Source organism: Giraffa tippelskirchi, chromosome 10, assembly GCF_054371585.1.
Source record: "Giraffa tippelskirchi isolate mGirTip1 chromosome 10, T2T-mGirTip1v1.2.pri, whole genome shotgun sequence".
Lineage (NCBI taxonomy): Eukaryota > Metazoa > Chordata > Mammalia > Artiodactyla > Giraffidae > Giraffa > Giraffa tippelskirchi.
In genome coordinates, this window is record NC_137284.1 from 6,420,636 (window position 1) to 6,445,142 (window position 24,507).

The 24,507-nt window shown below is 48.9% G+C and overlaps 2 protein-coding genes across 4 annotated transcripts; one reads left to right on the forward strand and one right to left on the reverse strand.

Moving 5' to 3' along the window:
- The first annotated feature begins 313 nt into the window (after window positions 1–313).
- On the forward strand, window positions 314–3,686 carry MRPL11 (mitochondrial ribosomal protein L11). Of its 3 annotated transcripts, none has more exons than XM_081532146.1 (5): window positions 314–562; window positions 889–984; window positions 1,677–1,770; window positions 1,857–2,016; window positions 3,404–3,686. In XM_081532146.1, exons 1-5 carry the CDS (start codon window positions 389–391, stop codon window positions 3,507–3,509), a joined length of 630 nt encoding a protein of 209 aa, XP_081388272.1. In that variant the 5' UTR covers window positions 314–388; the 3' UTR covers window positions 3,510–3,686. The 3 variants fall into 3 exon arrangements, with proteins under 3 accessions (XP_081388272.1, XP_081388273.1, XP_081388274.1); XM_081532147.1 differs by having other exon boundaries at window positions 314–511; XM_081532148.1 differs by having other exon boundaries at window positions 314–433.
- Window positions 3,687–15,996: 12,310 nt separating this feature from the next.
- Window positions 15,997–21,794, reverse strand: NPAS4 (neuronal PAS domain protein 4). The gene is made up of 8 exons (XM_081532149.1): window positions 21,286–21,794; window positions 20,430–20,581; window positions 20,147–20,249; window positions 19,762–20,035; window positions 19,468–19,577; window positions 18,983–19,118; window positions 17,450–18,867; window positions 15,997–16,754 (listed from the first exon to the last, which is right to left on the reverse strand). Exons 1-8 carry the CDS (start codon window positions 21,458–21,460, stop codon window positions 16,726–16,728), a joined length of 2,397 nt encoding a protein of 798 aa, XP_081388275.1. The 5' UTR covers window positions 21,461–21,794; the 3' UTR covers window positions 15,997–16,725.
- Window positions 21,795–24,507: the final 2,713 nt, after the last annotated feature.

Sequence of the window (24,507 nt, forward strand, 5' to 3'; positions counted from 1 at the left end):
CAGGGGGCGCCCCAAAATATAGCTATCTGCGGGCTTGGCATACTAGGTCAAAACTACCGTACCCACAATGCAGTGCGGGCACTAAGGTCCCCTTCCCAGCTTGGCCGTCTGAGGTCTTGCCTGTGTGCTCTCCAGGAGGAATATGTGTATCTGAGCCATTCGAGTCCTTCCCCAATCTTAAGATAGCACGTTAAAAGTTTTTTTCTGCTTCATTGCATCCTTGTCTTACCAGCTGGAGGGCGGAAGGATTGAATCAATACTGCTATTTGTCGGCTTTATTTGTCTTAACCTAACGTGAGGACCCTTAACCTTTAACCCAAGATGGCGGCGCCCAGAGCCCCGTTCTTGGTGTAGATCTGAGGTGAACTAAGCCTAGGAACTCCGCATCATGTCGAAGCTAAGCCGGGCCACTCGGGCTCTCAGGAAGCCCGAGGCCGAAGGCGTGATCCGGGCCATCGTGCGGGCAGGCCAGGCCATGCCCGGCCCCCCGCTAGGCCCCATCCTGGGTCAGGTGCAGCCGCAGCAGAAACCAGGCGTGGGAGGCGCCGGAGGGTTGGATCTAGTACGCGGGTGGGGGGTGCGGGATGGGCCGGGGAGCCTCGTTTCAAACCCCGGCTCTGCTGCTCACACACTTTATGTCCTTGGGTTAGTTATACAGCCCCTTCGAGGCTCAGCTTCCTCCGTCCTTCGTTAGCGGGCTGTTGTAAGGATAGAGAGGTATGGAGCATACGAATCATCTGGCACATAAAACGGTAGTTGAACTTGGTTAGAGAGAAGAGGATGGGTATCCTTAGAGACGTGAAGACGGAAGAGAAAAGGGATGGAGCCTCTTGGGTGGTAGGAACCCGGGCCTTCCGTCCCACGCTTACCTCTATGCCTCCCTCACAGCGAGGCGTCTCCATCAACCAGTTCTGTAAGGAGTTCAACGAGAAGACCAAGGACATCAAACAAGGCATTCCTCTGCCTACCAAGATTTTTGTGAAGGTGCGGAGTCGGGACTCTGATCCCCAATTTCCTTATTCTCCCCAAGGCCTGGAGCTGGTCACCTGGGGTTGCTACTCGGCTCCCTGCTTGGGGCAAATCTCTTTAAAAAAAAAAAAAAAATTATTTGGCTGCACCCGGTCTCAGTTGAGGCCATTTTTGGCTGTGCTGGGTCTTGGTTGCCGCCTGCAGTCTGTCTCCAGTTGGGGTGCTCGGGCTTCTCCTGTTGTGGAGCCCAGGCTCCAGAGCACAGGCTCAGTCGTTGTGGTGCACAAGCTTAGGTTGGCATGTAGAATTTTCCCTGACCAGGGATCGAACCCGTGTCCCCTGCATTGACAGGCAGATTCTTAAGCACTGGACACCACCAGGGAAGTCCCGAGTCTCTTCTTGATACCCGGCCCCCCTTTCCCCTTTTGCAGAGTGGAGACTAGACCATATCTTTCCTGAGTGCACCCTGCCGTGTTGCAGATCTTTTTTTTTGTCCCTCCAACTTGCCAGGGCTTCCAGAGCAGAGTTGGACCTGGAATAGAGGTGACAGGGACATTTGTTAGAAGTGTATTTTTCCTGTGGTTTTATGGTCAGTTAAAGGGGCACCATAGGAAGATGAGGTGAGGTGGGGCGGGCAGGAAGTTAGCAGTTCCTTGGGCTGGGGCAGCAGGGCAGGAAAATTCTCATATCTCTTTTTTTCCCTTAAGCCTGATAGGACATTTGAAATAAAAATTGGCCAACCCACTGTTTCCTACTTCCTGAAGGCCGCTGCTGGGATTGAGAAGGGGGCCCGGAACACAGGTAAGGGGCAGGGTGGGCATCTGGGCTCCTGGGGGCTCTGGAAGGAAGCAGTGACTCCTGAAGGGCTGCTTGTGCTTTGCTCCCAGGGAAAGAGGTGGCAGGCCTGGTGACATTGAAGCACGTGTATGAGATTGCCCACGTCAAAGCTCAGGATGACGCCTTTGCCCTCCAAGATGTGCCCCTGTCCTCTGTTGTCCGCTCCATCATTGGCTCTGCCCGTTCCCTGGGCATTCGTGTGGTGAAGGAGTGAGTATCTGGGGGAAGCTCAGTGTGAGAGAAGGGCCTGGAAAGTTCTTGACTCCGGGACAAGGCTGAGATCTCACTGACTGGGAGAGTCAGTGTCTGTGTTAAAGGATCTTAGGTTCTCATTCATTCATTTGGAATATAATTGTTATGCACCCATGTGTATTAGACTGTTCTGGACACTGGATACAGTCAGGAAGGAGGTAGCCATGCTTGGCCTTGCTTCTAAGGAGCTCCCAGTCCAGAGATGGAGGCAGATCCATAAATGGGGCATTATACTGCTGGATGGTCAGCCCTGATAAAAGAAAGCACAAGTGTCTTGTGAACAAGGAGTAGGGTTCCTGATTTTGCCTGTGCGTCAATGAAGGCTTTGCAGAGCAGTTGACACCCAAGCAGAGCCCTGGGAAAGGACGTCACGGATTACGGACAAGCATTCCAAGAAGTGGAAAAATCCCTGTGAAGAATGTGAGGTGAAAGAGTGAAGCAGAGAAGTTCAGTGTGATCTGGGTGTATCATACTGGAGACAGAGTGGGACATAGTAGGAGGTGAGGCAAATAGGGTCTAGTTGGTTCTCAAATCCAGACCTGATCCTGAGGCCAACAGAGGGCTCCTCATGGGGCATTGGAGACCTCCAGAGGGTGAGATGTCGGGTGGGAGAGCGTGTGACCCAGACGACAGGAGGGATAGCACTCAGCCCTTCCCTGGCCTCTTGCTACTGATGTCACACCCCATGCAAAGGCTGATGGTTGGTTATTTCCCAAGAGGAGTGGGGGTAAGCATGGAGCAGGGGTGGAATTTACTTTGCTCAGATCTTTACTTGTTCTGGGAATACAGCAGTGAGCGAATCTGATCCCTGCTCTGAGAGACATACATGTACTGCCTGATGATTTCTTTGTACAAAATGTTTTTGGGCTCAGAGAACGGGCAGGTTAATCTGGTTTGGGATTTAGCTGTTCTAATCCTCCAAGGATAAGGAGGGATTTAAGAAAATAGTAAAAGGCAGAGGTGATGGTAGAGTGGCTCTCCTGGCAGAGATGAGCAAAGGTGTGGGGGCTGGAAGGGTCTTCCCTATAGTTCAGACGGTAAAGAATCTGCATGCAATGCAGGAGACCTGGGTTCGATCCCTGGGTCTGGGAGATCCCCTGGAGAAGGCAGTGGCAACCCACTCCAGTATTCTTGCCTAGAGAATCCTATGGACAGAGAAGCCTGGTGGGCTACAGTCCATGGGTTCACAGAGAGTCAGACGTGACTAAGTGACTAACACACACACACACGTATGGGGGCTGGGGCATCCAGAAGGGGGGAGGGGCTCTGAGACAGTGACGTGGGTGCTGTGAGCTCCCAGCCGTGACCAGCCCCTCACTCACTGTTTGTTTCTCTGTACTTGCAGCCTCAGTTCAGAAGAGCTGGCAGCTTTCCAGAAGGAGCGAGCCCTGTTCCTGGCTGCACAGAAAGAGGCCGATTTGGCAGCCCAGGCAGAAGCTGCCAAGAAGTGACTCCTGTCCCCCAGCCTCTAGGATTTTGAAGGGGGCCAGTTGAGAAGGCTGTGCCCAAGGGGAGGAGGGGAGGTCACACCAACCTGATTATATTTTTCTGACTTTAAATTATGTATTTTTAAATTATGTATGATTGTATCAGAGGATCAAGCCTGAGTAAACATATTTTGTCAGCCACTTTCAGTTCCTGCTTTGTGACCCCTGGGACAGGTACTAACAGTAGCCACCACGGACAGACATTGGCTGCCCTGGGAAGCGGGAGTTTCTCAGATGTGTAGTCTGAGGTTCAGCCAGGTAGAGCAACTTGCCCAAGGTCTGACTTGACAGAGAAAGGAGAAAATCTTGTGTTTTCTGCCTTCCTAGGGGTGAGAGAATGGACAGGGCGGGCAGGGGCTGTGGATGTTGGGCTTGCTTCCATCAAAAAGGCCTCCTGTCTCTGGCGGACTCGCAGCCTCAACAGAAACAGGCCCTTTTGAAAACTTCAGATCACAGCCCCAAGCAGGGTTGCTACACAGAGTGCCCTGGATCCCAAGGGCTGCCTCAGACCTGTCAGTTAAACCGACCCTGACTCAGAGTCAGGTGATACCAAAATGTGAATATTGTGGGGTTTATGGCTACAGACCTGCAGAAGAAGCAAAGCATCAGTAGGTTCCTGCCCACAGTGGGAGAAATTCTTGGAACCTGACCTTTTGTTTTCCTATTAGTCATAATACAGTGGACTCTTGTCCTCACAGAAAAGAGGGGAGGAGTCTGGGGAGAAATGAGATTCACATTTATCAAGCACCTGTTATGTGCCAGGCATGTGGTTTTACACCAAGAATATTTGGAAAGCTTAGAAAAAAACCTACAGGAAAAGAAAAGCCTCAAGTAATCCCCCCCACCCAGATGAGACTCCTGCCAATATTTTGCCATTTATCTTTTCTACTTTATTTTGTCTTTATATGTAATGCTTTAAGAAAAACAAATTTGGGTCGTACTCTATATACTGTTGTATTCTACTTGTAGCTTGGCAATTATTTAGAATATTTTTTCATTATTTTCTTAAAACAGTTTTTAATAGCTACTTAGTGTTTTGTCTTATGAGTAGACTATTGTTTAGTTACCAAGGCCTCAGCTGTTGGGTAGTTTGTTGTTTGCATAAAAAAACCAACAAACAAAAACACACACAGCCCTGTGATGAACATCATTTGGTCCCCTGCTTCAGGATCTCCTAAAACTGCAATCAGTTGTGTCAGCTGAGGCTGTGGTCTCATCTGAGGCTTGTCTGGGGAAGGGTCCACTTTCAAACTCATGTGGTTGTTGGCAGCATTTACTTCTTTCTGAACTGCTGAACTGGGGGCCACAGTTTCTTGCTGGTTGTCAATTCAGGGGCCACCCTCAGTTCCATTCTCCCAAGCTGTATAGTCTTAGGCAAGTTACTTATCTACTCTGTGACTTAGACCCTCATCTATAAGATAGAGAAGATAGTGCCTATCTCAAAAGGTTGCAGGAATAACTCCATATACGGTCAATTAATTTATGACAAAGGAGCCAAGAATATTCAATGGGGAAAGGCCTTCAATAGATGGTGCTGGGAAAAGTGGACAACCACATGCAAAAGAATGAAGCTTTAGAAATTAATTCGGGAACTCCCCTGGTGAGCCAGTGATTAAGACTGCACTTCCAATGTAGGGAACAGAGGTTCGATTCCTGGTCAGGGAACAAGATCCCACATGCTGCAAGTAAGAACCTGCAGGCTGCAACAAAGATCTCATGTGCTGCAACTAAGACCTGGTACAGTCAAATAAATATTTTAAAAAGTAAAAATTCAAAATAGATCAAAGACTTGAGCATAAGACCTGAAGCCATAAATCTAGAAGAAAACATTGGTTTTGGCAATGAGCTTTTTGATTTGATCTCAAAAGCAAAGACAACAAAAGCAAAAATAAACAAATGGCACATCAAACTAAAAAGCTTCTGGACAGCAAAGGAAGTCATCAACAAAGTGAAAATGCAACCTACAGAAGAGGAAAAAATGTTTAAATCATATATCTGATAAGGAAATAATATCCAAAGTGTATAAAGAACTCATGACTCAATAGAAAAAAAAAAAAAAACACCAAAACAACAATTGAACATACACATAAACTCTAGTATCATTCAAGAACAAGCAATTCTCTCCCTGCACATCTCCTTTAGCCACTGCTGCATTTCTGGTTTTTTCACCGTAACACTTAAAGGAATCGTCTAAACAGACTGTCTATACTTTTCGTCTCCCATTCACTCTTTGCTTAAAATGTTCTTTGTCTTAGTCTTGTGTCTATTATTAAATACACCTACAACAATCTCTCTTTGGCTTACAGTCAGCCTGATCTTTTTTTTTTTTTTACATTCTCTCCCACCTTTTTCTATCTTTATGAGAGACCACCCAAAGCTCCCTCCCAATGCGTTCCCTCTGCCTGGACTAAATCCAATCAGCCTGCACCTAAAATGGGAAGGTATCTCCAGGGAGAAAGACATCTGGTGAGCATCAGCTCACACATGCAGGGCTCTTTCCTCCTTGGAATTTTAATTCTCCGTTCTTGTTTTTTCTACGGCTCTCTGATGTCTTTGGCAACATGAGTTTTATGAGGGAGAATGGAACTGAGGGTGGCCTCTGACCGACAACCAGGAAGAAACGGAGGCCCTCAGTCTAGTAAAATATGAGTTTTACAAGGGGACGGCAGAGGATGAGATGGCTGGATGGCATCACCGACTCCGTGGACATGGGTTTGGGTAAACTCCGGGAGTTGGTGATGGACAGGGAGGCCTGGCGTGCTGCGGTTCATGGGGTCACAAAGAGTCAGACACGACTGAGCGACTGAACTGAACTGAACTGAAATGCTTTTCTAGTTATCAGAATGGAACACTGGGTAATAAACTATCACACTGAAGTAACTGGCACTGTATATGACATAATTATACTCCATATGCAGTATATGGCAATGCGTGTGGGTGTGTGTGCTGAGTTGTGTTCAACTCTTTGTGGCCCCAAGGACTGCAGCCTCTCAGGCTTCTCTGTCCATGGGATTTTCCAGGTAAGAATACTAGAGTGGATTGCCATTTCCTTCTCCAGGGCATCTTCCCAACCCAGGGACCGAACCTGCATCTCCTGCCTTGGCAGATGGGTTCTTTACCACCAGTGCCACCTGGGAACCCCAGTATATGCCACTAATTTTTCTTAAAATAATGATTTTTAATTACATGTGTTCATTATATAAATAGTGTCCTTTTATTTCCTTTAGTTCAAATAACTGAAATAGATAACAGTATTTTGGATTGTGTACTATCACCAAAACTTGCCCTGAATTATAGTAGCCTGTGATACATTAAGAGGCCCAGATCATAGGCAATTCATTTTCAGAAAATGTACAAATGGGCCACTCAGCACATTGTTTTATAATTTTTTGCCAAAACAAACAAAGAAAAAAACATCTTCATATGGCACTATGACTTTTTGGCTCTTCCAGTTTTCCATTATTTTTCTTTTTTTGTGGCTGTGCTGGGTCTTTGTTGCTGTGTTGGCTTTTCTCTAGTTACAGTGAACAGGGGCTACCCTCCATTTGTGGTGCATGGGCTTCTCATTGCAGTGGTTTCTCTTATTGTGGAGCACAGGCTTTAGGCTGGGCAGGCTTCAGTAGTTATGGCACATGGGCTCAGTAGTTGCAGCTCCCAGGCTCTAAAGCACACACTCAGAAGCTGTGGCGATGGGGTTTAGTTGCTCCAAGGCCTGTGGGACCTTTCTGGATCAGGGATTGAACCCATGTCTCCTGCATTGGCAGGTGGATTCTTTACCATTGAGTCACCAAGGGTTTTTTTAGTTTTAGTTTTCATCTATTTTATTGTTAGAGGGTCTATTGGCTCTTTTTCAAGTCTGCTTTATCACTGTTACCATTTCACGTTCCCTATAGACGTTCTTGACTTTGTAATTTTCTTCTTTAAACATGAAAAAATACAGTTGTTTTAAATTAGTGACTGACTACTCCAATATATGTTACTGTGTATGTTTGCTCTGCAAATTCTTGTTCATATTGTCTTCCTTGTGTGTCTGGTTATCTTTGATTGTGTCCTGCTCAATGCCTGTGACACATTATTTCTGGGAGCTCCCTGAGGCTTAAGATGGATATGCCCTCATCCAGAGAGGTTGTGAATTAGTCCTGTTAGCACCAGACAATACTACAAAAGTCCTGATACTCATCTGATCCCAGTCTCAATAAACATCAACTCTTCATCCAGTTGCTAAAGTCAGAGATACAAGGCGCCTCTCGTTTCCTTATCCCCACTTTAAATGCCTTAGCAAATCATGTTAATTCTGTCTCCAAAGTGGGCTTCCCTGGTGGTTCAGGTGGCAAAGAATCTGCCTGTAATGCAGGAGGACCAGGTTCAACCCCTGGGTCAGGAAGGTCCCCTGGAGAAGAGAATGGCAACCCACTCCAGTATTCTTGCCTGGAGAATTCCATGGACAGAAGAGCGGGCTGCAGTCCATGGGGTCGCAAAGAGTCAGATACGACTGAATGACTAACACACACACACACACACACACACACACACACACACACACGTCTCCGAAGTAACCCAAATCCAGTCCTTTACGTCCATTCAAACCTGGTGAAAACTCTCATTTCCTCCTGCCTGCACCACTGCAGGAGCCTACCTGGTCTCTCAGCTTCCACTCTTGCCTCCTCCAATCCTTTCTCCACACATTGTCAGAGGGTTGGCTTTAATATGTGAATCAAATCATGTCATTCTCCTGCTTAAATCTCCTCAATGGATTCCTACTGCATGTGGAGATAAAATCTAAGCTTCCCTGTCATGGTTTTAGGCCCTGAGTAATCTTTCCCCTCCTCTCCAACCTCTCTTCCTCTGGCTGGCCTGGATCCAGCTGCACGGATTTCCTCGCTAGTCCTTAAGCAGGTCAAAGCCTTTCCCGTCTGCTCTTGCTTTCCTTTGGCCTGGAACATTCTTACTCCTGTTTCCCATCTTTGAGGTCTTAGCTCAATGTTACCTCCTAGGAAAAGGGTTCCTGTCACCACACTCTAAGTCAGGACTCTCTAAACTGGAAACTTCCTTCCTAAACTTCCTTCTCTAAAAGGAAGTCAAGAGGCACCTGGAGTAACAGGCAAGTTTGGCCTTGGAGTACAAAATGAAGCAGGGCAAAGGCTAAGAGTTTTGTCAGGAGAACACACTGGTCATAGCAAAGACTGTCTTCCGACAATACAAGAGGTGACTCTGCATATGGACATCACCAGATGGTCAGTACCAAAATCAGATTGATTATATTCTTTGCAATTGAAGATGGAGAAGCTCTATACAGTCAGCAAAAACAAGACCAGGAGCTGACTGTGGCTCAGATCATGAGCTCCTTATTGCAAAACTCAGGCTTAAATTGAAGAAAGTAGGGAAAACCACTGGACCATTCAGGTATGACCTAAGTCAAATCCCTTATGATTATACAGTGGAGGTGAGAAATAGATTCAAGGGATTAGACCTGATAGAGTGTCTGAAGAACTATGGCTGGAGGTTTGTAACATTGTGCAGGAGGTGGTGACCAAACCCATCCCAAAAAAAGAAATGCAGAATGGTTGTCTGAGGAGGCCTTACAAATAGCTGAGAGAAGAGAAATGAAAGGCAAAGGAGAAAGAGAAAGATATACCCATCTGAATGCAGAGTTCCAAAGAATAGCAAGGAGAGATAAGAAAGCCTTCTTAACTAAACAATGCAAAGAAATAGAGGAAAACAATAGAACAGACAGACAAAAGATCTCTTTCCTATTCTCAAAAGAATAGAAAGACAAAGGATCTCTTCAAGAAAACTGAAGATACCAAGGGAACATTTCATGCAAAGATGGGCACAATAAAGGACAGAAACAGCAAGGACCTAACAGAAGCAGAAGACATTAAGAAGAGGTGGCAAGAATACACAGAAGAACTACACAAAAAAGATCTTAATGACCTGGATAATCACGATGGTGTGGTCACTCACCTAGAGCCAGACATCATGATGTATGAAGCCAAGTGGGCCTTAGAAAGCATTACTTCAAGCAAAGTTAGTGGAGGTGATGGAATTCCAGCTGAGCTATTTAAAATCCTAAAAGATGCTGCTGCTAAAGTGCTGCATTCAATATGTCAGCAAATGTTGAAAATTCAGGAGTGGCCACAGGACTGGAAAAGGTCAGTTTTCATCCCAATTCCAAAGAATGGCGATGCCAAACAATGTTCAAACTACCATACAATTGTGCTCATTTCACATGCTAGCAAAGTAATGCTCAAAATTCTTCAAGCCAGGCTTCAACAGTACGTGAACCAAGAACTTCCAGGTGTACAAGCTGGATTTAGAAAAGGCAGAGGAACCAGAGATCAAATTGCCAACATCCACTAGATCATAGAAAAAGCAAGGGAATTCCAGAAAAACATCTACTTCTGCTTCATTGACCACTAAATCCTTTGACTGTGTGGATCACTACAAACTGTGGAAAATTCTTCAAGAGATGGGAATACCATTCCACCTTACCTGCTTCGTGAGAAACCTGTATGCAGGCTAAGAAGCAACAGTTAGAACTGGACATGGAACAAAAGGACTGGTTCAAAATCAGGAAAGGAGTACTTCAAGGCTGTGTATTGTCACCCTGCTTATTTAATTTATATGGAGAGTACATCACATGAAATGCCAGGCCCCATGAAGCACAAGCTAGAATCAAGGTTGCTGGGAGAAATATCAACAGTCTCAGATACACAGATGACGCCACCCTTATGGCAGAAAGAGAAGAGAATTTAAAGAGCTTCTTGATGAATGTGAAAGAGGAGAGTGAAAAGCTGGCTTAAAACTCAACCTTCAAAAAACTAAGATCATGGCATCCGGTCCCATCACTTGTTGCCCTAAATAGTCTGGGAGCAAGTGACGAGAATGAAGACAGATCACGAAATCTGGTGCAATGGGTCAGGGGACCTGCAGCTTCTATTGGACTGAGGTGCAGAGTCCAGAGTCCAGCTTTTATTCCTAATTGCAGACTACAAGACTTCCTCAGATCTTATCTTTCTCAAGACACATGCCGTATTAATCACCTACTCCTAAGTGTCGTGGACTACCCCGACATAGTCCAGATCGCTTTGTGTTTACCCCAGGCCATTCCCTTCTGGGCTAGTCTTGGGAACAGTTAGCAAGTACGTAGGCAGCATTCGTGCCAGGTGCCGACCCCGTGTTCCAAGGTCCATATTTTCATGATCCCAGTCATACTCCCTTCTGGGTCTGGCCTTGGGGTTTGTAACAAGGAGATTATTCTTAAGGAGAATGTGAAAGGTAATCATTAACATAATTTCTTAATATATGCTGTTTTTTCAGGTGCTATTTCTGTGAAATTTCTCAAGGTTGTCAAAATACATTATTAGGAATTCCCATTACAATCACTCATGGCAAATAGATGGGGGGAAAGTGAAAGCAGTGACAGATTTTATTTTGGGGGGCTCCAAAATCACTGTGGATGGTGACTGCAGCCATGAAATTAAAAGACACTTGCTCTTTGGAAGGAAAGCTGTGACCAACATAGACAGCATATTAAAAAAAAAAAAAAAGCAGAGACGTCACTTTGCTGACAAAAGTCTGTATAGTCAAAGCTATGGTTTTTCCAGTAGTCATGCACAGATGTGAGAGTTGGACCATAAACAAGACAGGGCTGAAGAATTGATGCTTTTGAACTGTGGTGTTGGAGAAGACTCTTGAGACCCCCTTGGACTGCAAGGAGATCAAACCAGTCCATCCTAAATGAGATCAACCCTGAATATTCACCAGAAGGCCTGATGCTGAAGCTGAAGCACCACTACTTTGGCCACCTGATGTGAAGAGCCAAGTTATTGGAAAAGACCCTAATGCTGGGAAATATTGAGGGCAGAAGGAGAAGGGAGCAACAGAGGATGAGATGGTTGGATGGCATCATTGGCACAATGGACATGAGTTTGAGCAAACTCCAGGAGACAGTGAAGGACAGGGAAGTCTGGTGTGCTGCAGTCTATGGGGTTGCAAAGAGTAAGACCCAACTTAGCTACTGAACCACAATAACAACCCACAACTAGATTGTAAGCTCTGTGGACCCAGGGATCTTGTTTATCTTTTTTTTTTTTAATTTTTTATTTGGCTGCCTTGGGTCATTTGCAGCATGCAAGATCTTCATTGCTTCACGTGGGATCTTTTGTTGCGGCTCACAGACTGTCTTGTTGTGGTGTGTGGGCTCACTTGCTCCATAGTGTGTGGGGTCTTAGTTCCCAGACCAGGGTTGGAACCCATGTCCCCTGCATTGCAAGGCAGAGTCTTAACCACTGGACCATCAGAGAATCCCCACTTTGTCTGTTCACTGTTGCATCCCTAAGCACCCAGAACAGTCCCTGGCACATGTAGATTTTGTAAATATTTACCACATTAAAAAATGAGGCAGAGCCAGCCCTTGAGGTCAGTCTCTATGCCCCCAAACTTGAACCCTTTCTCTTACATTCTACTCCCAGGACCGAGTTTGGTATTGATGGGAAGGAAACTGGCTGAGAGTTTGATCTGGCTTCTGCAGCAATTCTGGGAGTGCCATCTGGCAAGTTCTTTCCTCTCTCCAGCCTCAGTTTATCCATGTGTTCGAAGCTCTGATGGTCTGAGTCACAGGGACCTTGCCAGTTGAGAGAAACAGAAGCAGATCCTTCTCTGTCCAGCAGGTGGGGCCATTGGCTCTTCTGGACTTGGCAGCCGGGCTCTCGCATTCCGAACGCTGAGACGCCTTCAGATCAAAACACACCCTCTACTATCACCTACTGCCGCCACCACCAAACACCAGAGAGGTGTTTCTCTATTCTCACATATTTTTAATTTTTATAATGTTCCTTTATTTAGTTTTGCCTTTTAAAGAAACTTTAAATTTCAGAATAGATTCAGATGTACAAACGTGAAAACAATAGTTTCCATATACTCCATACCTATTATTTCCTGTATTATTAACATTGTACACTTACGTGGTACATTTGTCACAATTGGTGATCAGACATCAATACATTATGATTAACTAAAGTCCACACTTTACTCAGGTTTCCTTAGTTTTGTGGGGTTTTTTTTTGGCCATGCCATTCGGCACATGAGACCTTGGTTTCCTGATCAGGGATTGAACCCATGTCCCCTGCATGGGTAGCAGGGGGTCTTAACCACTAGATTGCCAGGGAATTCTCTTAATTTTTAAACTATGTCTTTTTTGCTGTTCCAAGATCCTTTCTAGAATACATTGTATTTTGTCATCATGTTTCCTTAGGCTCCTGTTGACTGTTGCAACTTCTCAAACATGCCTTGTTTTTGATGACCACCTGGGAGGTTTGTAGGGTTTTTTCAGTTGATTAACAGTTTTATTAGAAAATGAACAATTTTTTCCAATCTTTTGAGGTATAATAGACAGGTAACAGTGTATAAGTTTAAGTTATACAACATAATGATTTGATTATGTATATATTGCAAAAACGAAAAGTTGGCTTAAAACTCAACATTCAAAAAACTAAGATCATTACATCCAGTCCCATCACTTCATGGCAAATAGATGGGGAAACAATGGAAACAATGAGAAACTTTATTTTGGGGGGCTCCAAAATCACTGCAGATGGTGACCGCAGATATGAAATTAAAAGAGGCTTGCTTCTTGGAAGAAAAGCTATGACCAACCTAGACAGCATATTAAAAAGCAGAGACATTACTTTGCCAACAAAGGTCCGTATAGTCAAAGCTATAGTTTTTCCAGTAGTCATGTATGGATATGATAGCTGGACTATAAAGACAGCTGAGAGCCGAAGAATTGGTGCTTTTGAATTGTGGTGTTGGGGAAGACTCTTGAGAGTCCCTTGGACTGCAAGAAGATCCAACCAGCCAATCCTAAAGGAAATCAGTCCTGAATATTCATTGGAAGGACTGATGCTGAAGCTGAAACTCCAATACTTTGACCACCTGATGCGAAGAACTGACTCATTGGAAAAGACCCTGATGCTGGGAAAGACTGAAGGCAGGAGGAAAAGGGGATGACAAAGGATAAGGTGATTGGATGGCATCACCGACTTGATGGACATGAGTTTGAGCAAACTCTGGAAGTTGGTGATGGACAGGGAAGCCTGGCATGCTGCAGTCCATGGGGTCTCAAAAAGTTGGACATGACTGAGTGACTGAACTGAACTAAAGTGATTGCAAAATGATTGCCACAATAAGTTTGGCTAACATACCAGAGAGGTTTTTAGATGGAACTCCAGTATATGTCTTGAGTTTATGATCACTTAAGATTCCAAAGTGAAAGATACAACTCTCAGGCCTCTGCAGAACTTAGGAACAAAAGTTTGTGGTAGAAATTGTTGACTTTCTACCCAAATCCTTGGGCTGATCTTCAGAAGGGGTCCTCTCAATAAAATATTACTAGTGTGTCTGCCATGTGTCTGACCCTGTACTTGGTTGGGGGCAGAGCAGGCACAGAGTCCTCTTGGGGCTCACAGGAGTGAGCTTTTTCCCTTTGGGGCTGTGCCGCCCGACATGTGGGGTCTTAGTTCCCCAACCAGAGATTGAACCTGTGCCCCTTGCAGTGGAAGCAGAATCTTAACCACTGGACCACTAGGGCCAATTCTTTTAAGTTGGAGAACATATGCACAGGAAAGTTAAGGGCAAGACTGCACCTCCCTTTTTCACCCAAGGATGTGTTCAAGGTGGAAAAAAAGTCATCAGTTCAGTTCAGCTCAGTCCCTCAGTTGTGTCAGACCCTTTGTGACCCCATGGACTGCAGCACGCCAGGCCTCTCTGTCCATTGACAACTCCCGGAGTTTACTCAAACTCATGTCCATTGAGTCGGTGATACCATTCAATCATCTCATCCTCTGTCGTCCCCTTCTCCTCCTGCCTTCAATCTTTCCCAGCATCACGGTCTTTTCCAATGAGTCAGTTCTTCGCATCAGGTGGTCAAAGTATTGGAGTTTCAGCTTCAGCATCAGTCCTTCCAATGAGTATTCAGGACTGATTTCCTTTAGGATTGACTGGTTGGATCTTCTTGCAGTCCAAGGGGGTCTCAAAAGTCTTCTCCAACACCACAGTTCAAAAGCATCAGTTCTTCAGCGCTCAGCTTTCTTTATAGTCCAACTCGCACACATCCATACATGACTACTGAAAAAACCATCCCTGGAATATCCTCCTTCCCATAGGACCTCTGAAGTGCATGGCCTCAGAGTTGGAGGGTTTGGAGTAAGAGGAGGTTGGCAGAATTCTCAATGTTGAACTCTCAGCTCCTGGAATCCAGCCCCTGTGTTTTGCTGGATTGGGGTGGAGGCTTTCCCCACCTTGAGAAAGTAACTTGTGAGCCTTTTCAGTCACCATTGACTTCTAATTCAGTTTAATAACTTAATCCTTTCTGTGCTCCTCACCCTACAGGAGGCCCCATCTTTGGGAGCATCTTTTGGAGGTCAGGGGTGGTTCCTTAAACTCCATTTCACCTGCAAAGAAGCTGAGGCTCAGGTCACACTCAGCGAATAGTTGGTGGAGGTGGGATTTGAAACCGGGTTTTTCTGTCTCCTAATTTTCATTCCTGTCCCCACCATACTCTGTGGTTGTTGACCCTCAAGCTTGGATGAAGACAGTGTTTTTGGAAGCCTTTTCTCTTGACTAAGTTATATTCTGCTCAGGAATTCGGGGTCTGCTCTAGCTCCCAGACCCGGAGGGGAAGAGGCCCATGCTCCCGTCTAAGCCTGCCCTTCTCAGGGAATCTGGGATGGACGACTTGAGATGATGATTTATGGGCTCTGGGGGCAGAGGGGACAGGCCAGGGCTTGGACACAGATGACGTGGGGATGTCTCCCACCTGTGCCTCTCACTACCTGTGGGGGCAAATCCCCTTTTACCTCTGATCCTCAATTTCTCCATCAATGAAATGGTGCTTATACGCCTTGTCCAAGGGCTTTATTTAGTGAATAAGTGATATAAAAGTGTCAGCTGAAAGCCACATGCAGGGATAACAGAAGTGGTTATCATCTCCAATGAGAAGATCTGGGGCCTTAAATCCAGGAAACTTGCTTGCCTGTAGGGCCAGACTGAAGAAAGAAACTCATGTCCTGAAACTTGACGCTCATGTCCAGGAAAATGCCAAACTGAATCCCCTAACCACCCCCAGACCTTTCTGCCCCCTCCCACACTGGGAGGACTGGAAATCTGGACCGAGACAAGATTCCAGTACCCTCTAGCACTGGATGCCAAAGCATCTTGAAGCTGAGACATAGCATCTGTTTCAGCTCCCAGCTCTTAGCACAGGGTGGACCACACATAGAATGCTTAGGTGTCGCATGAATGAATGAATGAGTACATGAGTGAACAAAGAAATGCCAGGGCTGTCAATGCATCTGAAGTTTCCCTCCTGACCCCCAGGCTCCTGTCAGGGCCTCTCAACCTTCTTGAATCCCCACGCTACCCTTTTCACAAAAGAGCACAACACCAGGGGTACCAAAAAGGCAAACTGGACTTTATTATAAAGTTGGCTACAAAGTCACCGCAGCACCACGAGGTGGCCACCTGGGCAGGCCCAGGCAGTCGGGCAGCCGGGTGAGTCCCGCACCAGGTACACGCACTCGTGCAAGCACACGTGTGACGGCGGCAGGTCTGCCTTCCTCCATCGGAAAGGAACGTAGCGTCTCTTCGCGCCCCCCACCCCAGGCGCGGGGCGCAAAAGTCACAAGAAGGGCCGCCAGGGCGGCAGAGTCCATCGGAATTGAAATCCCGTTACTGGTGTGTAGAGAATTCTACGTGGGTGTCAAGAGCCCCTCAGGGCACAGGCTGGCCCGGGTGGGCACTGCCTTTCCCCCACCAAGACCCAGGGGTGACTTGACCCCCAGGAGTGGAGAACTGGCCCAGGCCCATGGGGCAGCGCGGGGCGAGGGAAGTGAGACTCCCCCATTCTCCGCTTGAAATCCCATTCAAAGAAACTCACTACGAGTGAATACAGATTGAAATGGAAACTGGATCGTTTGATGTCTCTAAATTTTAAAAAGAAGCTCCCCTCCCTTGTCCTCCCACCTCCCCCCCCCAAAAAAAAAATCCTGCAGGGCCTAGGGAATCAGATCTATCCCCCTCTGGCCCCCAGAATCCCCCCAACAATCCCGGGGGGGTGGAGAACGGCTCCACGTCTTGATGACAATATGCCATACTTGACGACGTTAAGTCACAGACTTATTCAAAACGTTGGTTCCCCTCCACTTCCATCTGCAGAGAGAGAGAGAGAGAGAGATGTACAGTCAGTTAGGCTTATTAGGAGAGATAGGCTGAGGGTGTGATGTACCGTTGGCACATGGGATGGGCTTCAAATATGTTGACTGATCACGAGAGGCTCAGCAGATAGAGGAGCAGTTTGGGTGAATGGAGTGAAACTATGGCTGTGGTTTTAGAAAGGATGGAGCCATAGCAAGGACTCTCTCATGGGGCCAAGGGCTGAGTCCCATTGTCTTTCTCAAACTCCTGTCAAGCCTCACTCTGTATTCCCTTTAGGGGACAAAGAATACTGGCATAGAGCTCTAATCCTTCTTCCATCAATTTGTTGTGTAACCCTAAGCAAATTTCTTTAACTCTGGGACCTTGATTATCTTCATTTGTAAAATGGGTTGCGATAGCAGACCTAGGTCCCTCATAGAGTTAGGAAGCACAAACTATTATTCAAGATTCTTTTGTGTTTCATCCCACACCCTAACCTCTGCCCTCAAGGCCTACTTATCCAGAACTTCCATATTATTTTCCACTAGTACTTGCTCTACACAGCAAGTGAAGTTATCCTAACGACTAGAATAATACCTATCTCACTAATAAAACTGGGATACAGAGAGGGGAATTTACTTGTCTAGTCCCACCCAGCGCCTTGTTGGCAAGACAGAAACCTGAGTTCTTTACATTCTGGCTGGACTCACCTTTATGGAAGCTGTCTTGAACTTGGCTCTGGAGTTGATGCAACTCATCAGTAAACCCATCGTAGGGGAATGCTGAGACACCTGTCTCAAAGGCGGTTTCATATGTGGCCAGGTCCTCCAGGAAGCTGCGGTCTTCTGGGGACAGGTTGTTGCAAGGCGATGGGGCCCCTCCTGGGACCGCTGCCTCGGGATCCTCTGAATCCCATTCCCCATTGGGGTCTGGGGTAGAGAGATCCATGAAGATGTCTTCCACGGGCGTCTCTTCCAGGAAAAGATCAGGGTCAGTCAGGAAATCCAGATCCTGGCATTTCCAGGGTTTCAGTTCCAGGCTGAGTACAGGGGGACCAGCCCCCGACAGGGAAAGGTTAGAGTCCAGGGGCTCCAGCCCCCCGAGTGGTTCCAGCCCACCCGTGCCAGCCTCAGCCGAGAAGGGTCGGTCCATGCCCTGAGCCAACTGGCTGATCTGCTGAATGAGACGGTCTATCTCGCTCTGCTCCTTCTCGGAATAGTGGAAAAAACTCTGCTTGACTGGTGATGCCTCAGGTGTAAGCAGGCCTTCAGGCACCAGGGGGACATCCACAGAGAGAGGACCCCGGAGCTGGGCTAGGGCCAAGAGTGTGCAGTCCCCATTACCAGGGCTGCTAGGACTTGGGGGCAACTTCTCATAGAGAAAACTGCATCCCTCCTGGGCGAAGTAAGTCTTGCTGGAATTGGGGCTCAGTTGTTCTGGGAAAGTTTGCCTGGGGCTGTTCAGGTGTGCTTGGAATGATGTGCTGGGAGAAGTTAGCTGCTCCTGGGTAGGGCTGCTCAGAGGCTCTGGGAAGGTGGCAGTGCTGGGAAGCAGCTGGTCTGGGAAGGTCGAGGTGCAAGGATCTTCATAGCTTCTGGCTGAGGTTTCAGTCAGTTGTCCTTGTAGTGGGCTAGTCAGTGGATCTGGGAAAGTTGCACTGTTGGGTGTCAATTGATCAGAGAAGGTCACGGTGCTTGGAGTCAGCTGTTCTTGTAGAGAGCTGGATGGAGCGGGCATGTGGGTCTGGAAGGGCTCATGGAGGCTGAAGAGAAAGGCACAGCCTCCTGGCTGATGGGGCGTGTAGGGTGGAGTGCACACAAGGTCCTTGCTCAGGTCTGCTTGAAGAGAAGGCTGAGGGCCTGATGGGAATGTCAGGTAACTGAAGCCAAGGTCTTTGGGCGGTCGGGGAGGCTCTTCTGATGTTGAGACAGCACCTAGCTCAGGAGCACTGGGGAAACTGGTGCTTCTGGGAGGCCCCATGGTGAAGAGTGGATTAGGGCTGGAGCACTGCTCCTGGGAGATGATGTTCTCTGGAAATGAGGGCAACATGGTCGGGGTGCCCAGGACATAGGCTGCCTGGGTTTCTTCAGAGTTCAACTGCTGGCGGAGGCTCCAGGCTTCCATGTCACTAGAGAGGAAAGAAGAGGCAGCTGGTAAGGGTTTGGTGTCCATTCCCAGAGTTCTCTGATTTGTATCTCTTCCTCCAACTCGGCTGCCTCCCAGGTCCCTGCCTTGCAGCTCACCTGACTGGGTAGTTATTGGCGGTAATGGGGCCCTCTGGACCTTCTGAATATAAAAGGCAGTAAATCCATGCCCAGCCTCCAGGCTTAGCCAGCAGTCTCACCACCATCTCTGCCTGAATATCTCCACTCTCAGCCACTGAGGGGAAAGAAGAGATGCAGAGTTAGAACAATCATCAGACAGCACCACCTAAATTCCCCACTTGCTGACTGACCTCCCCACTGAATTGGGGTATCCATAACATCCTCTTTTCTGACTACCCTCACCTGCACTATTCAACTCCCCATTTTGACCTCACCACTCAGAGTCCCCTAGTTCTCGTTCAATTCTCACCTTGACTCTTTATCCTGGTGTTTACCCTATGGCATTCAAAACTGTGAGCCTCTGATATCTCCCCAACTTCGGTCTTGGTCACAGCCCTGCTTGGTCAGGTTTCCCACACTCTTCCCCACTCCTTGTCTTTCCCTCAGCCTCTGTGGACACTCACACAAGCGGTAGTGTTGAGCAGAAGCGTGGCCCAGGTCCTCAGGGTGTAGCAGTCCATACCATGATTTACAGAGCAGCTCACTGCGCTCAAAGCCCAGGTAGATTAGGACACTGGGAAGGTGAAAAGGATGAGATCAGCTTTCTGTTTCCCCTGCTTGATACCCAGGCACCTCCCTCCCCCATCCCCAGGTCTTCTGCACCCTTAGATTTCATTCTCCCTGCCCCTGACTCCAGAAGCTAGGGTCCCCTCATTCTGACCTGCTTTTCTTCTGGGGTCTGAATACTCTGGGCTTACCTCTCTGAGATATCCAGAAGAGCCAGATCCTTAGCATGACGACTCTGGAACATGGCCAGGAAGAGTGAGGCTGGGCCAGGGCCAGGGCCAGGGCCAGGGCCGGGGCGGGGTCTTGTCTCCAGTGGAGCGCAGAAAGCTGTGAACACAGGATTTCCTGCCCAGTAGGCCCCAGGTGGGTGAGCATGGAATCGACCTCGAATAAGCACCAGTTTGTTGCCTGCAGTCTGGCGCCTGAGGGACTTGGAGGTGTTGAAGCGACAGCGGAAGAGGCGATCTGGGTGAGTGAAAAGAAAAACTAGTGAGAGGGTGAATGGCTGAGAGACAAAAATGGGAAGGAGCAGGGCAGCAGAACGGATATTGAATTGAGAAAGAAGGGTGTTCTTACCAGTATCCAGGGCAGAGGGCAGGGCGAGTTGCTGGCGCACAGTTAGGTGGTCAGCTGGATCAATGATGTCATAGATACTATCACCCTGGGCAACCAGGTCCACCTGGAGAAATGTAAAGAAGAGATGACCATTAGTGAAGGCAACAAAAGCCAATCTTTGGCATAGAGCATCTTGTAGGGTAAAATTTCCCCTCCCCAGTAATTCTCAGATTCTCAGAAGTGGAAAACTCATCATGTCCCCATCTGCACTGCAGTCCAAGCTGAAAGGATCCTCAGCACTCACCATGGAGTGGCCCAGATGCTCGCTCACACTCTCAGACAGATATAGCAGCTTCCCCTCTGCTGTGAACACAAGCAGAAAACCAGGTAGTGCTGCCACTATGTCTTCAAGCTCTTGAGCTGAGAGAAGTCCTGTGGAGCCCGCCAGAGGAGTGCCTGCAGAGTGAGAAGATAGAGTGAATCAGGAGTGAGACTGGAAAGCAACACAGAAGTGAGAGACTTTTGGATCGAGTTTCTCGTGGACCTGCTTCTGCACACACCTGTTGACCTACTGCCCACAGCTCTTGCCCAGGGAACCTGTTGCTGGATCTCTCCAACTAGTGAGCCCTTGACTTCTAAGTCGGGGCTGAGGGTTGGCGAGTCTGTGTTTCAGGATCACGGACAGCGCTCCAATGCCGACCGAACGTTCAGCACCGCGGGCAGCGCCTTGCAATCCGGTGATGCTGTCAGCACCGTGGACAGCGCTCCACCGGCTGCAGATGAGCCCTTCCACGATGCGAACAGCGGCTGTGCTTCCCCCGGCTTTGGCTGCTCCGTCCCTGCAACTTCCCAAGCTCCCCTCCCCTGGCTCCCGGAGCAATTGCGTGCCAGTGAGGACTGGGACCATTTTGTCCTGGCTCTCCTGCTCCCGTAAGTCTGGCTCCAGGGACACTATCCAGGCTCTCTAACATTTATTCAGTACTAAGGTGAGGTTTGGACACAACTCAGGAGGCAAAGTAGGAAGTCCTGAATTCTCCAAGTTCCTTCTCACCCTCAGCTCGCAGACACGCTTCCCTAGACCCGCGGCAGTCCCAGCGGGTTCCCTCAGCTTCCCTCTCCCTGAGGCTTCCCAGCTCGAGTCTCAGCCCCGATTTGCTCACCTCCAGCGAAGAAGACACCCTTGCGAGTGTAGATGCAGGCAAGACTCATAATGTGCAGGTAGGACAGCCGGACCTTGTCCGCTTCGGCCAGCGGCAGCAGCTCCTTGAGGTTCCGGATCTCAGCGTTGATCTGGTCGCGGCGCGCCTTGGAGGCGCCCTTGGTGGAGCGGTACATGACTAGCGGCTGCGGAGCTCCAGCTCGGGCGCTCCGAACACCTGCGTTTCTGTCCCGACGCACCGGTGGCTTCCTCCTCCTTGCTTTCCCGTCTCTCGCTCAGGCTCTTTCTCTCTCTCTCTCTCTCTCTCCTCTCCTGGGCTCCGCTCGGTTGCGCTGCCCCTTTCGCCTGCCTGGTTCCGCCTTATATAGCTCCCGTCAGGCGTGGGGGGCTCGCTCTAGAGAAAGGGGGGGCGGGAGGCTGGGCTAAGCAAGCTGCAGCGGGAGAGGCTGGCTGAGGTAGGGGGGAGCGCGCTCCTCCTCCCTCCCAGGCTTCCGACGTCATCCCGTGACGTAGAGCGAGAGCGGGAGGGGTGCCGGGGGGGAGGGGGGAAACGGAGCCTGCGGGGGGGGGCACGGATGGTAGCAGCTCAGCCCAGAGGCAGGCGCTGCTTTAGGAAGGCCTGAAAGGGGGTGCAGGGACCCAGGTGTCCGAGTGTATTCTGCTGAAGGGCCAGGGCCAGGGTTGAGGCTGTCTGAAGCCCCTGGCAGGAGAGTCTGAAGAGGGCGGGGGGTGGGGTGGGGAGGGAGTGTGCTGGTCTGACAACGATTTTTCTAAGGAGGTAAGGGAATGGAGAAGAGCTGAGCGGTACGCAAATTTCCCCTCCTATTTGCCAAAGGTAGAGTTCGTCTGGGCCGGGGTGGGGGCGGGGAAGGATCTTTCTTGGCCTCTGTAGGATAGGCCACAGCCAGGGTTTCTCTCTAGGGATGACTCAGTCTGGGATTCCCTTAGTCACTTTCAAAGAGCAAATCTCCTCCCCCTGCTTTCCAAACCCGAGGCTTGGTGATTTCGCACGGGGGGTAGGGGAGGGGTCTCACGGGGGTCTAAGTCTCTAGGATGGATGGGGAAAGGGTCCTGAGGTCCTGAGGGGTAGGAACCAGCTGAATTTGGCCTTGGTTCTATTTTCCCACAGTCAAGAATAGGAACACCTACACCAACGCAGTAGTCTGCAGTGACTCTCCGTTTCTCTGTCAACTAATTAACCTCAGCCACTGATGGGAGAAACTGAGGCAGGGTCTCAGGGCCAGGTGAGGATCTGGGTTTATCCCTTCCCCCATTGCCAGCCCCCAGAGCCAACGGCTCCCTTCTCCCCTCCCCGATTGCAATCCTCAGTCTTCCCGCGGGCCGGGGGCGGGGGCGGGACCGGGGGAATCCCAGCTCCATATTAGGACAGGAATCCTCCGGCGGCAGCCGCGGCGGCGGCGGCGGGCGGGGCCTGACTGACTCCGCACGGCTCCCGAGGGCTCCCCTCTGCCTTCAGCGTGGAGGATGGGGAAGCAGCAGAGACGCGAGGGGACCGTGCCAGACCCTCTGCGCGATCCATGCACACACCAGAGACCCCTTAACTCGGGCAGGCTGTCCACGTTCCCCTCCAACCCCTGCTCAGTCATCGGCGGTAGGATGCCTCGCTGTCTCTCCTTCTTCAGCTCTCCATATCCCACCCTCTCCCTCTGTTCCAGATAGTTTCTTTATCTCATTGCCTGCTTGGTGGGCTATCTTAGCTTTGTGTGCCCTCTACTCCTCAAACGTTCCCCTTCTGCTCTCTCCAGTCTCTCTTCTTTGTCAGCTTTGTCTCCTGCATCATGTTGCTTTTGCCCTATCTCCCTCTTTTCAGCACGCATGGGGTTTGAAGGGTGCCTTTGTTGCCCCCAAAGGAGAAGGAAATGAGCTAGGGTACGTTTTATCTGAAATTGAATTCTGTGGGATAGGGATGTATGTGAAATCACTTGAGGGGCTGGGGATGAGGCCACTTAAAATTTGGGGGGAAGGGATTGGCCTGCTTGTAGAAAGTCCCAGAGGAAGCATGGAGATAAAATTTGACACCAAGGGGTCTTCACTCTTCATGGAAAAGGGTGGTAGCATGAGAGGTAGAGTGGAAGGAGGAGACCCAAGTGAGGAAAAGGCTGTCACAGAAGCAGGTCTCTGGGGCCCCCATTCTGACCTCTTGTGCATTTTGGCAGAGGTGGGGGCTATCCGCATCAACTATCCTGTATTCAGTGGCACAAATGAGAGGGAGAGTAGGGGTATGACTGTCTGCCTGCCTGCTACTATCTCTAACCCTATTTATCTGGGTGACAGAAAAAAGGTTCCTTCAGAAAGTGTGTCTCTTCCACTTTCATCTCTGTCTGATCCCTGATGTACCCACGCACCCCTCGATCAAGCTTCTATTTGGACAAGCCCTTAAAGATCTCCTGAAGTAGGAAATGGCAACCCACTCAGTATTTTTGCCTGGAAAATCCCATGGACAGAGGAGCCTGATGGGCTATAGTCCATGGGGTCACAAAGAGTGGGACCCAACTGAGTACCCCACACCACCATTTATCTTTGGACGCCGTACTTGTATGAGAATCCCGGGCAGGGTTCCTGTTTCCTCCACGCACTGGTCCTCTATCCCTGACTAAGAGACATTCTTATTCCTCTCCATGCCGAGAGGTATCTATTGGTTGGGTCCTGCTGGTCTCCACAAGCAGAGCAGACCGGCGATGAAAGAATGGCGCGCTTACCGCTGTCCATGGTCCTGAATCATCACCAGCTTTGTCGTATGGACCATGGGTCTGCCTGGGACGTAAGAGCTTGAGTCTATACAGACTTCACAGTGAGGCCCCAGCTGACTGTCCCTGTCTTCTCTAAGAATGAATAAGGGAGTGGATTGGTGGGGTGGGGGAGGGGGATTTCTGAACTGTAGGAATGAAGTAAATGGAGAGGGAACTGAACTCGAGAAGAGCTCTTGGATTTTTCCAGAATGGACTGGAGGTGGGGTCAGGGGAGGAACTCTGAAAGAGAAGAAGGGCCTAGAAAGGGACAAGGGAGGGGGCATAGAAGGGCTCATCCTAGTTCTCCCACTCTGAGTCAAGTTGAGAAGCTCTGTATGCCCCAATGTCTTCTCTCCCCAGGCCAACTCCCACTCCCTTTGCCTCCCACCTCCGTAAAACTATTTTTAACTGTGAAGAACCAAAAATAGCTTGGCAGCAGCTTCAGGCCGTGGGAGAGGAGCTATTTATATCAC

Bases quoted from the DNA above. Each gene is read 5' to 3' on its own strand.
- MRPL11 (XM_081532146.1), top strand. From the start codon at position 389: ATGTCGAAGCTAAGCCGGGCCACTCGGGCTCTCAGGAAGCCCGAGGCC. The intron at 563-888 runs GTACGCGGGTGG...CCTCCCTCACAG, and splicing joins GCGCCGGAGGGTTGGATCTA to CGAGGCGTCTCCATCAACCA. The intron at 2,017-3,403 runs GTGAGTATCTGG...CTGTACTTGCAG, and splicing joins GGCATTCGTGTGGTGAAGGA to CCTCAGTTCAGAAGAGCTGG.
- NPAS4 (XM_081532149.1), bottom strand. From the start codon at position 21,460: ATGTACCGCTCCACCAAGGGCGCCTCCAAGGCGCGCCGCGACCAGATC. The intron at 20,250-20,429 runs GTGAGTGCTGAG...ACATTTCTCCAG, and splicing joins AGCATCTGGGCCACTCCATG to GTGGACCTGGTTGCCCAGGG. The intron at 20,036-20,146 runs GTAAGAACACCC...TCACTCACCCAG, and splicing joins GCCCTCTGCCCTGGATACTG to ATCGCCTCTTCCGCTGTCGC.